At 43.9% G+C, this 14699-nt stretch overlaps 1 protein-coding gene across 2 annotated transcripts in view; it reads right to left on the bottom strand.

The window, feature by feature from the left end:
• LOC126262537 (integrin alpha-PS4-like) overlaps window positions 1–14699 on the bottom strand; it is a 200876-nt gene that overhangs the window by 154838 nt on the left and 31339 nt on the right. Inside the window, exon 1 of one of the 2 annotated variants that reach the window (XM_049959215.1) lies at window positions 1087–1287. The exons of the other annotated variant lie outside the window; for it this stretch is intronic. Within the exon in view, the coding sequence (XP_049815172.1) occupies window positions 1087–1271 (185 nt within the window). The 5' untranslated portion in view covers window positions 1272–1287. Of the gene's footprint in view, window positions 1–1086; window positions 1288–14699 lie in introns of those variants that run through there. 2 annotated transcript variants of the gene reach the window in all.

The following is a 14699-nucleotide window of genomic DNA, read 5'->3' as shown; positions in this document are numbered from 1 at the left end:
AAAGCTGTGAGAAGAGGACGTGCTTCGTGGTTGGGTAGCTCAGTTGGTAGAGCACTTGCCCGCGAAAGGCAAAGGTCCCGAGTTCGAGTCACGGTCCGGCACACGGTTTTAATCTGCCAGGAAGTTTCATATCAGCGCACACTCCGCTGCAGAATGAAAATCTCATTCTGAATCACAAGATTTATATTTTCCGATTGCCGTAAAATCACAGAAAGGCTACTGTGGAGCAAGAGAGGCAGAAAATGATACACGTAAGCATCACGTAAAGTACAGTCAACGGCCTTACATTGTTGCCTACACCAGTTCCCGTCACATCATTGAAGTTAACTGACGTGGGGCGTGGCCGGTATTTAGATGGGTAACCGCCGGGGTACGCCACGTGCTGTTGGCTGCTTTCCCTCGCCTTCACGGCAAAGGGTGAGGTCGTGGTGTTAAGTTCTTGTTCACCCGACTTTGCACCAATGACCTGGATTAAATTTCAAACCTCACGAAAGGAAGGCATGTGTGCATGTGACAGTGTTGATGGTGATCCGCCCTTCGTATGGGGAGATGGGGACGTTAAACTAGGCAGCCTCCTTGCTGCTATTCGAGAGGAATATGTTATATGCCTACACCAGGTTTCACCCTATCCCCTCTGTTATCACCATTCAATGCAAACATGACACCACACTACACACTCACCCAACACAGTTACCGACATTTTAACACATACAATTCCCACAATTCGGAAAGCAAACGTGCCATTGTGTGCGAAGGACAGAAAAAACTTTCCATTACGGCGGCTAAACCTGCCCTTCGGGGTCTCCTAGACCATACGCCTTTACTTTTAGTTAAAATACTAAACTAGATATTTGCACTTCATAATAGAATAAATTCTCGAAAAACTTCGTCCTATGCACGAAAAAATACTGTGAAGTGTTTTATTATTTGAATAGAAAGCTTGTTGTTTTTAACTAGCGACCAGAGATCACGGATACACAGAAAATATTACCGAACAGCTTCTGCAATTTAGTCGGTGGTGTTGCAGATTCATCTTGTAAAGGTAGAAAGCACTGTGATCGGCGAGACTATCTTCCGAGGACTCACCACGTGCCGAGTTGGTCCCTGCGCAGGCCGACGGTGAAGCCGAAATAGCTGCCACGCTGCGCGTTGGGGTCGGCAATGATCCTGGCCAGCTCGGGGTGCGTTTCCAGATTGAAGGCTGCGGCTCCAGCCAGGAGCAGCAGCTGCCAGCGGCAGGCTGCGGCCGACCACACGCCTCGCGCCTCCATCACTGGCGCTCGCCGTCTGCACTGTGCCGGGATCCGGAGGCGCCTATCGCAGTTTCCGGCAGCGAAGGCGAAAATAGTGGCGCGCCAGCTGCTGGGTCCCCCAGCAGAGCGCTCGCGATGCCGGAAGGCTGGTCAGTTCCGTGAGAACAGTCTGCCTACAAGCTGTGCGACGGCTTAGAGCCGGGTCTCCAGTCATCGAGAGCCACCCAAGAAGACGTCAGAGGTCTAACTCTGCCATTGATGGTAACATTTCTGGAACTCATCTTCTGTAATATCCTCCAAGAACTTCGTCATAACTTTTTGGACATCTTGTGTTGTTCGGAAATGGTGTCCCTTGACCGCCGTTTTGACTCTTGGCAATAGAAAAAAGTCACACGGAGTGATATCTGGTGAGTAAGGTGGCTGTGGTAGTACTGAAATTTGTTTTGAGGTTAAAAATTGCTCTACTGACAGAGCAGTATGGGATGGCGCAGTATCGTGATGCAGAATCCAATTATCAGCAATGTTGGCACGGACACGAAGAACTCTTTTACGAAGACTCTAAAATTTCCTTGTAGTAATATTGTTTAGCTGTTTGTCCAGGAGGCACCCACTCTTTATGAACAATTCCCTTGGTATCAAAGAAGCACACAAGCATGTATTTTGTTGTGTTGGCAGAAGAGCCAACACCGTGTTACTAGAGGAGGCCGAAATGCATGCGTTTTAGCTCACGCAGGCTGGCGTGAGGAGGGAAGAAGTATGCTGACGTGAGGTCTGGAACATTACAAGGAATTAGAATTCAGAAAGCGGACGTAGCTAGTTTGATACTTAACTTTAATCCATTAATGATGAACGTCGCTCTTGATGGTACATGATTCAAAATACTGTCTGTTCAAAATTCATTCTAATTACTGAATATGGCGCCTTGCTAGGCCGTAGCAAATGACGTAGCTGAATGCTATGCTAAACTGTCGTCTCGGCAAATGAGAGCGTATGTAGACAGTGAACCATCGCTAGCAAAGTCGGCTGTACAACTGGGGCAAGTGCTAGGGAGTCTCTCTAGACCTGCCGTGTGGCGGCGCTCGGTCTGCAATCACTGGTAGTGGCGACACGCGGGTCCGACGTATACTAACGGACCGCGGCCGATTTAAAGGCTACCACCTAGCAAGTGTGGTGTCTGGCGGTGACACCACACATTTCACTTTTGACTTTGACATACGAGCTTTTTTGGCCTGGGTGATACCTCTGAGCACCATTGCGAACTTTGGCGTTTTGTCTCTGGATCATACTGAAAAAACCAACTTTCATCACCAGTGATAACACGGCTCAACAATTCAGGATTGATTTCCGTTTGCTCTAACAGATCGGTTGCCACATTTTTCCGTGTTTCTCGCTGTTGTGGTGTGAGATTTTTGGGGACCATTTTTGTACAAATCTTTCTCATACCAAGATCTTCAGTTATTATTAGACGAACCGTTTATCGTTTGATGTTCAGTTCTTCTGCTATCATTTTCACAGATAATCTTCGATCAGATCGTACGAGTTCACGCACCCTGGCCAAGCTGACATCCGTCCGTGAGGTTGATGGTCGTCCACTGCGGTCTTCATCTTCAACATTCGTTTTGCCTTCACTAAACATTTTATGCCAACGAAAAACTTGATCTCTTGACATAACCTCCTCTCCAAAAGCCTTCTGAAGCTTACCGTGAGTTGTCGTCTCGTTTACACCAAATTTAACGCAAAAAGAAAACCTTTTCCATGACGAGAGACACAAACACGTGTTAACTTATTACAGCACAACTCACGACTGAGCAGCTGCATCGATGTGCCACTTGGACTAGAAGCAGCTTATAGACCAAGGTCAAAAATATTGTGCCTAAGCAAGCATGCAGGGTTGCCACATCTTGCAAAGAAAATCAGTCTCATTACTTTATTGTTACACCTCGTTAAAAAGGTTAAGCACCGAGAAGACATGGTCAGATGCTAATGTAACTTCGTACACTTACATAACACTGGCAGGTATGTAAATGATAAGAGTAGGAATACTGTGTGACAGGTAGAATTTCCCCCAGAATGCATTATTCTTGTTCGAGTTCGTGTTGCTACCAGGCCTGGATGGGTATACGTGGGACGCAAACAGCGTCAGATATCTAGTGATCAGAATGAAGGACATGGAGCGTGGATCTCCATTTGGCCGACTGTTCAGATCGTGCAGTATCCAGTTTTGTGGGGTATTCAGATGTGACAGTGGCCCAATATTGGACTGTACGAGGGAATGAGGACAGACATTCTCCTTGTCGAGGCTCCAGTCGACCGTATCTGAACACCACATGGGAGGATAGCAGCACTGTGCGCCGAACGAGTTGTTTCCCATCTGTGTTTCCCGTCCGAGGAAAGGTAATGGACTCACTGCAACATTCTATGTCGTCATGCACCACTGGTCGGAGACCAGCAGCAGCTGGACTAGGAAGTTACCGTCCCATGTGCAGGCTGCCGTTAACATAACAACACAATGGCTGCGTCTGGAGTGGTGCCGTGGCTGGAAAGCATGGACTGCAGGTGAATGGCGTCTCATTGTGAATCGCCGTTTTGCACTACTCCGGATGAGCATTATTGACAAGTATGGTGGCGACCTGGGGAGAGGTCTCATTCTTCCGGTGATGTGGGGAGTTTCGGATATGACCAGTTCATGGCTGGTTGCGATTGAGGGAACTCTGACGGCACAACGGTACTTGTCAGACGTATTGAGTCCTCATCTGTTACCTCTCATGTAACAGAATCATGGTGCCATTTTTCAACAGGAATTGCTCGTCCTCACTTGGAATGTGTCTCTATAAGCTGTCTGCATGATGTTGAGGGGCTCCAGCGCCAGTACCCGGGATATCGAGAACCGATTACAACAGTTGTGGGCCAGCTGGGCTCAAGAGATGATACAATGGCTTTACAACACCCTTCCCAAATGAATCAGTGCATGCATCCAGGCCAGAGGAGGTGCAACGTCATACTGATACGTGTGCTCATACTGCCAGATTCTTTGTAAATATGACTCGATTCTGTAATCACTGAAATGCCACCACGTATCCTATCTACTCATGAAGTTTCATTTCGTTTCCTCCTCCCCTTCTGGGTGCTTCACATTTCTTGTCAGGCAGTGTACATCTAAAATAAAAACAAATCTTTGGTCAAGTCCTGAGGGCTGCGCAATGCCGTCTGGCCGCCGCGTCATCCTGTGCCATATGTCGTCATTTGGATGCGTTATGGAAGGAGTTTTGCTATTTAGGGAGTAAAATAACTAATGATGGTCGAAGTAGAGAGGATATAAAATGTAGACTGGCAATGGCAAGGAAAGCGTTTCTGAAGAAGAGAAATTTGTTAACATCGAGTATAGACTTAAGTGTCAGGAAGTCGTTTCTGAAAGTATTTGTATGGAGTGTAGCCATGTACGGAAGTGAAACATGGACGATAAATAGTTTGGACAAGAAGAGAATAGAAGCTTTCGAAATGTGGTGCTACAGAAGAATGCTGAAGATTAGATGGGTAGATCACATAACTAATGAGGATGTGTTGAATAGGATTGGGGAGAAGAGAAGTTTGTGGCACAACTTGACTAGAAGAAGGGATCGGTTGGTAGGACATGTTTTGAGGCATCAAGGGATCACAAATTTAGCATTGGAGGGCAGCGTGGAGGGTAAAAATCGTAGAGGGAGACCAAGAGATGAATACACTAAGCAGATTCAGAAGGATGTAGGTTGCAGTAGGTACTGGGAGATGAAGAAGCTTGCACGGGATAGAGTAGCATGGAGAGCTGCATCAAACCAGTCTCAGGACTGAAGACCACAACAACAACAAACAATGGAAGACGTGAGGCCAGCGCACTGCTCTTCCAGTCGTTGTCGGCTTTCCAGACCTTGGAGCCGCTACTTCTCATTCAAGGACCTGCTCAGCTGGTATCACGAGACTTAGTAGACTCCGTTCCTGTTCTCCAAACAAAGAAAAATCCCTGGCAGTACCGGAAATTGAACATGGTTCTCGGCATGGCAGTCGCGCTGACTTCTCAGTTCCAAAGACGGACTCTGCATCGGTATCTATATCAATAATCTGCATACCACTGCAGAAGCACATGACAAAGGGTACTTTACCATTCATTAGGGCTTCTTCCCATTCTATTCACGTATGGAGGAATAATTACTTAAAAATCTCTTTGCGTGCTGCAACTAGTCTGCTCTTCTCTTGGCGGACAGTACGGGAGCGATACTTATGGGATTGTAGTATACAGGGTTTTTATAAATGAATATCGGGGTTTTAACGCTTTATAATATTTATTATATTAAACTTACAGCTATAAATGATATGTTAAATGAAGGAGCAACTCAAACAGTTTTACCAAGAACCTTACAAATGTTCAATGTAAGCACCATTTGTCACACGGCACACATCAAGTCTATAGCCGAGTTCGTCCCAAACTTTGATAAGTGTGTCTTCAGTGATTGCAGCAACGGCTGCTTCAATCCGGTTTCTTAATTCAGGGAGGTCTGCTGCTAGCGGAGGCACGTACACACGATCCTTGATGAAGCCCCAAAGGAAAAAATCGCATGGCGCTAGGTCGGGTGAACGTGGAGGCCATGCAAAGCCTGTCGTTGGGCCCCTTGCGGCCTATCCAGCGCTTGGGTACAGTGAAGTTCAACCAATCGCGTACTTCGCTATGCCAATGAGATGGCGCACCATCTGGCTGGAAAATGAAGTTCTCTGGCTCATCTTCTTCCAACTGAGGGAAGAGCCATTGCTCTAGTGTATCAAGCTAAGAAGTGTCTGTTACTCGTATAGTAGCTTCACCAAAAAAGAAAGGTCCATAAACTTTCCGCCGGGATAGGGCACAAAAAACAAAAAGCGCATGCGCACTGGTGCCAAACACAACTGTTTGAGTTGCTCTTTCATTTGACACATCATTTATAACTGTAAGTTTAAGGTAATAAATATTATAAAGCGTTAAAACCCCGTTATTCATTTATAAACACCCTGTATTCCTAGATGCCTGTCATAATGGTGGTTCTTGATTCTTTATAGGCAGGATTTTGTGCGAAGGGTAGCGTCTGTCTTCAAGTACCTGCCAGTGCAGGTTTCCCAACATCTCTATGACGCTCTGCCATAAGTTAAACAAATCTGTGACCATACGTGCAGCTCTCCTTTGTAAACTTTCAATATCTCCTGAGATTATTGTTTGGTATGGGTACCACACATCTGAACAATATTCTGGAATGGGTCATAAGTGTGTTTTGTAAGCAATCTCCTTTGTAGGCTGATTGCGTTTCCCTGTATTCTACCACTGAACGGCAGTCTGCCAACTGCTTTGTCTACGACCGAGCCTATGTGATCTCTCCACTTCATGTCCTTGGAAAGTGTTACAACGAAGTGTTTGTGTCAGTTTACCGATTCCAGTTATCACGCTTTGATACCGTAGTTATAGATATTACGTTTTGTGAGGCGCTCAGTTTTACATTCCTTAACGTTTAAAGCTAGTTGCACCACTTTGAAACCCTGTCAAGATCCGACTGAATATTTGTGGAACTTCTCTCAGACACTCCTTCATTACAGATAACGGTAGCACATGCGAGAGGTCTGTTAACATTGTCTGAAAGGTCAATAACAACAACATGAACGACACGGGTCCTAACACACTGTCTTGGGGCACTCTGAAGATACTTCTACATCTGTCGATGACGCTTATTCCACGATAACATACGATGTCCTCTCTACCAAGAAATCCTCAGCCCAGTCACAAATTTCGCTTGGTACCCCATACGATCGTACTTTTCATAATATGCCCGGGTGTAGTACTGAGTCAAATGCTTTTCAGAAATGGAGAAATACTGTATCTGCTTGACTGCCTTGATCCGTGGCTTTCAGGGTGGCATGTGAGAAACCTACGAGTTGCGTTTCACGTGATCGGTGTTTTCGGAATCCAAGATGGTTGTCATGGATGAGGTAATTCTGTTCGAGATACTTCATTATTTGAGCTCAGAATATATTACAGGTTTCTACAATAGACAGATGTCGAAGACAGTGCACGGTACTCGCTTCTTTACTTTGAGTGTGCAGAATTATATGAAGATCTAATTTCTACGTAGAAACAAGAAACTTGATACACTGTTTAAGGCTCTGGACTCGTGTTCGGGAGGTGCGGGATTCAAACTCCTGTCAGCGTATCATTGATGCTGCGTCTGAGTTAAACCCTAAACTTGCTTCTACCCGGAACTTATTTTTTGAGTCTAATGCCCTCCAATGCTACAACATCTCTGCAAACGAATTGAACCACATTGTACTTATGGTCTATGTGGCGTTCCGTTAAACTACCGTCATGTCGTACATTGCAAACTGCAAAGAATTGCCAACGTCCAGTGTCCGATTATAGGAGCCTCCTTGACAATTATCTAAAATTTAGTTGAGGTGTTGTTTGTACGGTCACCACAGTGTACAGAATCGTGGTAAAACTTCGTCCGCTGTATGCAACAGCAGAAGAGAATATATGCTGGTGCTAAATCGTTAAAAACGCTTTTCTTGGGTTTATGTGGCGAGTTTACACTGTTCATCTTTTCCACTACTTCGCACATACTTCCCGCGTTTGACTTACGAAATTCATAACCTAACACCAAACCTTTTCATGACAGGAATATGCATTTCGCAACATTCAAGAAAAAGAAAATATAGCATGTATTAAGACAAATTACACCTGATGATGGACTCACAGGGTCCGAAATGCATCGTATACGTAATAAAACACGAAAAGTTGTGACTGAAGGCGTTTGTTAATTCATGCGTCCATTATACTGAATACAATCACGTTTGAAGCTGCGAAATATGGGTAAAATTAAGAAGAGGATCTTGATTAGCGACAAGGATGGGATGCCACTAAAGTAAATAATTACGTCTAATAAGGACATTACGGCTATGAAAGCGACTGCTGAGCTAAACTTTTTTTCTAGAGAGCGCAGTACTAGTGAGTTTACTAGTGCGGAAACCATATAAATAAAACTTTTGCTGCAGAGCTTCTGAATTCAAATCCATTGTAAATTAGGTGAATACAAAGACGATTTTAGTAAAGAGGAAGTGCTACGTGCGTATAGCACCGACGGAAGCATAAATTTAAAACTGTCTTCTTCCAGTTGTGGAGTGACGCTGAATCAGGTGGAAGCTTCTGACGTGAAGTATCATTGGATGCGAATTTCATGGGACGCATCTGTGCTTCATAGTAGAGTCAATCGATCCGTTAGCTGCTAATGAATGTAAATTGTGAAATAGATCGCTTACGAGCGTCGTCGTGGTTCATGTCGGCGGCACATTAAATGTTTTGCTATCACGATGTCAGCACTGACCTTACTCTTGTTATGTTAATAAATGGGTGATTAGTTAGAAACTTTTCTAATTGTATCTGTCACGCATGTCTTCATGTCATTCCACCCCCAATTTGTTATGATGACTAGCCCTTATGTAACACTCGTTTTCTGCTATGTGCGTGGCAAAATTTATCCTCCTGACGCCGTGTGATTAATACTTCAGGGTAAATAACGCGTCAGCTAAAGGCAGAGTGAATCTCACGCTTCAACCGACTACTCTCCGCGAAAAGATTGTTCGTCCTCCAAGCAGAGTATAATATTGCATTGCGAAGCCATCTACTTTAGTTTGACCTGCTCATAACGTAATACAGTTTGAAAAGTAGGGAAGTGAAAGAGACTGACAGAATTCACGCAGAGGATTAAGCACCTTCTTATTTGGCGATTGTGGGTAAGGGTTTTGGCTGTTTTTTTACAATATCTAGGAGGATGCTGTTGCTGGTTTACCGTGCCCATCTCAGAATCACACACGTGCAACTGACGAAATCACGCGGAACAGAATCCGATTATTCGTAAATGGCGTTAAAGACAGTTCTTTCCATAGGTTAACATGATACTGTGGTGTCAGGAAGAGCCGGCCGAAGTGGCCGCGCGGTTCTGGCGCTGCAGTCTGGAACCGCGAGACCGCTACGGTCGCAGGTTCGAATCCTGCCTCGGGCATGGATGTGTGTGATGTCCTTAGGTTAGTTAGGTTTAACTAGTTCTAAGTTCTAGGGGACTAATGACCTCAGCAGTTGAGTCCCATAGTGCTCAGAGCCATTTGAACCATTTGTCAGGAAGAGCATACGGCCGCTGAAACAAGTTCCAACTCCGTTAAGAGCAAATCTTTATCAGGCAATAAATGCAATGTACAAGGAAGAAATAATAAGCCATAGCAATAATGCTGTACATCAGATTTGGTATGATTGGCAGTGTGCTTAGATGTACTGGGTGATAAAAAAGTCAGTATAAATTTGAAAACTTAATAAACCACGGAATAATTTAGATAGAGAGGTAAAAATTGACACACATGCTTGGAATGACATGGGGTTTTATTAGAACCAAAAGAAAACAAAGTATTGCTAGACGCGTGAAAGATCTCTTGCGCGTGTCGTTTGGTGATGATCGTGTGCTCAGTCGCCACTTTCGTCATGCTTGGCCTCCCAGGTCCCCAGACCTCAGTCCGTGCGATTATTGGCTTTGGGGTTACCTGAAGTCGCAAGTGTATCGTGATCGGCCGACATCTCTAGGCATGCTGAAAGACAACATCCGACGCCAATGCCTCACCATAACTCCGGACATGCTTTAGAGTGCTGTTCACAACATTATTCCTCGACTACAGCTATTGTTGAGGAATGATGGTGGACATATTGAGCATTTCCTGTAAAGAACATCATCTTTGCTTTGTCTTACTTTGTTATGCTAATTATTGCTATTCTACTCAGATGAAGCGCCATATGTCGGACATTTTTTGAACTTTTGTATTTTTTTGGTTCTAATAAAACCCCATTTGTACCTCTCTATCTACATTACTCCGTGATTTATTCTGTTTTCAAATTTATACTGATTTTTTGATCACCCGGTAATTTACGCTAAGCACTATCATAAAAGAAGATTCCGTAGAAAAACGGCTGAGGACAAGATCATGGCAATGCTCACTGGAGTGAGAAGGTTTGGCACTTACAGAACGCCCTACTATAGGACACGATAGATATTTTCATTCGATTCAACTGTTAGCAGCTGTAGCCTTATTTTCATCGTGGATAAAAATGACCTCTTTGTAATCTTGGGACATCTGTTGCTTTATTCTAATGTACTTGATTGTCGACAAGTACACAAAGTATAGTAATTGTACAAGAGATGTTTTTCAAATAATTCTCAACAGCAGCAGCAAGAGAAAGAACATTGAGTGCGTTCCATGTCGAACAAATAAGTGCATTGGCAGCTTAATACTAGAAGAGGCCGTATCATCTGGCGCGCTTTGGTGCATTACGTCATGGTGTAATAGAATCAAATTACGCAAAGCACGCTGGGAAATGTTTACTACTTCAGACTACACTGCGAATCAGCCTTTGTTCATTGCAGTCAGTGAGACCATTAGTATAAACAGTAAACAGAACTATACAGCGGACAAGTTTTGATGTCTCTGGCCCTCCTTCGCAAGTAAAAAGCTTCGTCTTGCGCAGTAATCAATATAGAGAGCACCGCTAAGTACGAGTAACTACTATTTAGAAACAAGATGGGCTGAAAGCACACGAGCATGGAGCTTGACGTATGGTACACTCTCCGCTTATCAAATGGATGGCCAATCGAAATACTACTACAGCTACATCAGGTTTTCAATAGGAACTCGAGGAAGTCACGTTTATGCCACTGTATTAATGCAAGGGGTCTAGCGTGCGCAACTGTGTATGTGTGTCATAGACGTGTGTGCACAAAAGGGAACAAACAGAGAGGATAACAAAGAGAACACCGTCTCTGCGTGCACAGAACTGAATGCCATTTGCAAGACCGTTGCGAACTGATACGTGCTATTGAGCGACGCAATAGAAGCATAAAACTCGATCACGTCATAGGGGCAATCGAACACAGATGTTTGGCTTTGGTCAACAGGTCTCCTCGTGATGTTGCATTGAACATGTTGTTTGTTCGAATGTTAAAACAGGCTATCAGTAATACGCTATCTAAAAAAAAAACACTATCCAGTCGTTAAATAATTATTATAATGTTGTACTCTATGTAGCTACATCGTTCGAGTAAAAGGCTCATCAGGCTACACTGACGCGTTCGTGCTACACTTCCAGGTAATGCGCATTTTACGCTGGCTTCACACCGATTGACATTGATTTCAGACTCCTGCCTCTTTCCTAGTCTACCTCCGTACTTCTTTTATCTCAAATCTGTTTCAGCGAACTTCTTCAGTTTTGTATAATGCTTTATTCACGTAACTCGAAGCTTAGAATTGACTTCTGGTTTACAATTTTTTTACGGATAAGTTAAAATAACCGCCTAGTCAGTGAAATAAATCTGAAGTTTTCACCGTATTGGCACTATCATAAGTTTACTGTAGTCATGTGCCATTGTAAGTACACTGCTGTTGACGGTATATTTCGGTTCACTACCCTTCAAATAACTAAGTTGTGTGTGATGTTTGTTTCCTAGAATGAAGATTCTTAAGAATGTAAACTTTATATTGTAAAAGGAACACTGTTCTTCTTAACACAATCATTTAAGTCGTTGAGACACTGCAGTATCAGGTAACATCTTGAGTCACAAATCGCCCTCTCCCTTCTACTCCTCTTGATGGCTAGACTCCAGTAATGCATCTTCTTTCCACTGGCGTTTTCCCCAACCGCCAGTCTCCGAGCCGTTATAACGTTGTGTTACTGCAGCTTAGCAACACTTCGCACGCAAGAAGAAGTACGGTTTGCAGAACAAAGTCTGCCCACTGCTGAATCTTTTGTAACTGTCGTTCTTGTCAGTCCGTGTAAAGAGAAAAATGTGTGGGCCCACCTTGGGGTAAAATACTTAAATGGGTTTACGGGATTTCTCAGAAGGGGTTTTAGCAGACATTATCACTCTACGATACCAACATTCCGGTAAGAAACAACAGATTTCAACAGGCAACAGAAGTCATGGGATATTTACTAGTATCGTGTCGGAAAACCTAAGCTTATGCGTACTATTACTGACTTTCGCTTTCTTGTTAATTGCTTGTTTAGTGTTAGTTATAGCGTTGCCTTTTCGTTGGTTACATTTTAGGCTTTTGTACCCTGAACTAAAATTGACAATTACTTTCGTTGTTACTGTTGTGTTGTTCTTTTTAGTATAACTTTTTTACTCGCGTTATTATAAGGTTGGTGAAATTCGAAGGGACGGATTATTTTGTCGGGTATTATAGCGTGTTAGGTATTAAGTTGTGCATGTTGGTAAACTGAGCGTTGAAAACATTACTTGCGTTATTTTGTGTATGCGCTCTGAGTTGCTGAAACTGATTAATAAATGTTTTTAAATTACGCCCACACAACCCCATCCACTGTACATTCCCACCGTTTCCTGCGCCACAAGTTTCCCCGTGCTTTTGTAGACACTAGGTGAATCCTTTTATCACTTAAATCCAACAACCAAATCACTAAGCCTGTTGTAAGGAATGTACAGTTCAATGTGAAACACAAAACAAGTGCCGCCTTACACATTTCACCTGGTCGAAACATTCCAGTACACTCAAACAGAGAAACTCGCCAATAATTGGACCCCAAACTACTGAAATAATTCAGTACGCAACAGAGCAACCAACCTACATTTTGTTTGAGGCAGGTTACACCGGTACCAACGCACTGGATTCACGTTCTATAGAAGAAATGCGAGTAACCTCGTCTGGCCTTCCTGATGTAGGCTATCCGTGGTTACCTTAAAATATCACAACGATTCGCTCAAAAGGATACAGCCGTTTTTCTGCCCTTATCCTTGTCTACTTCTGTCGCTATGGAGCACATCGTCGACGGCACGTAAGACGATAATCTTTCCTTTTCTTAGTACAAACGCCCTCATCTTTTATAACGCTGTAAAAATAGTTATAGACCTCTAGAAACTTCTGGTCGTTGTTGGCAAACAGGCCTGTTTAAAATCATAATTCAAAACATGATATTGTACTTTTTGTACCCACCAGAATGACGAAACAGCAGACGCGGGAAAGCAACGTACCACGCTTGTTCAGCGAACCAGGCTACATTTGTATTGCTAATCTCGCTCTTTCCAAACCGCTTCCTCTTCCAGTTCAACGGCTGCGGTTCACAGTCGACATATATTTCCCGTGACAAGAAACAATCTGTCAGGTCAGACACAAGCAGATAAGGGCGTTGACCTAGAGCTGCAGCTCTTATCACCATAGCGGGCAGTAGTCTTCAACAGGCAGTGTCGATTACGCCCTCATTATGAGCCGAGAAAGTATCGACACTGTGAGCTACGAAGTAGTTTACGAGATGTCAATTTTACATTGTCCGTATCTGCGTGTAGTTATCGTTAACTAGCACATTCTTCCAGTACAATGTGACATCTTAATCAAGTTCGTAATTGTCTTGCAAGTCTCACTGTCATGACTAACGGCACCTGATGAAAAATTTATTGAATGTTAAGCCTTATCTTACGCAAAAAAAGGTTTGTTGCGGTTTCTGAAAAGTTGTGCAAAGTATAAAAAAATATTGTATTATTTCACATCACAAGAGTATTTTACACTACTGCCCATTAAAATTGCTACACCAAGAAGAAATGCAGATTATAAACGGGTATTCATTGGACAAACATATTATACTAGAACTGACATGTGATAACATTTTCACGCGATTTGAGTGCATAGATCCTGAGAAATCAGTACCCAGAACAACCACCTCTGGCCGTAATAACGGTCTTGATACTCCTGAGCATTGAGTCAAACAGAGTTTGGATGGCGTGTACAGGCACAGCTGCCCATGCAGCTTCAACACAATACCACAGTTCATCAAGAGTAGTGACTGGCGTATTGTGACGAGCCAGTTGCTCGGCCACCATTGACCAGACGTTTTCAGTTGGTGAGAGATCTGGTGAATGTGCTGGCCAGGGCAGCAGTCGAACATTTTCTGTATCCAGAAATGCCTGTACAGGACCTGCAACATGCGGTCGTGCATTATCCTGCTGAAATTAGGGTTTCACAGGGATCGAATGAAGGGTAGAGCCACGGGTCATAACACATCTGAAATGTAACGTCCACTGTTCAAAGTACCGTCAATGCGAACAAAAGGTGACCGAGACGTGTAACCAGTGGCACCCCATACCATCACGCCGGGTGATACGCCAGTATGGCGATGACGAATACACGCTTCCAATATGCGTTCACCGCGATGTCACCAAACACGGAAGCGACCATCATGTGGCAGTAAACAGAACCTGGATTCATCCGAAAAAATTACGTTTTGCCATTCGTGCACCCAGGTTCGTCGTTGAGTACACCATCGCAGGCGCTCCTGTCTGTGATGCAGCGTCAAGGTTAACCGCAGCCGTGGTCTCCGAGCTGATAGTCCATGCTGCTGCAAACGTCGTCAAACTG

The sequence above is a fragment of the Schistocerca nitens genome, chromosome 6 (genome assembly GCF_023898315.1).
Source record: "Schistocerca nitens isolate TAMUIC-IGC-003100 chromosome 6, iqSchNite1.1, whole genome shotgun sequence".
Taxonomy (NCBI): Eukaryota; Metazoa; Arthropoda; class Insecta; order Orthoptera; family Acrididae; genus Schistocerca; species Schistocerca nitens.
Note: the sequence above shows the minus strand (reverse complement) of the source record. Positions and strands in the feature narration are given on the sequence as shown.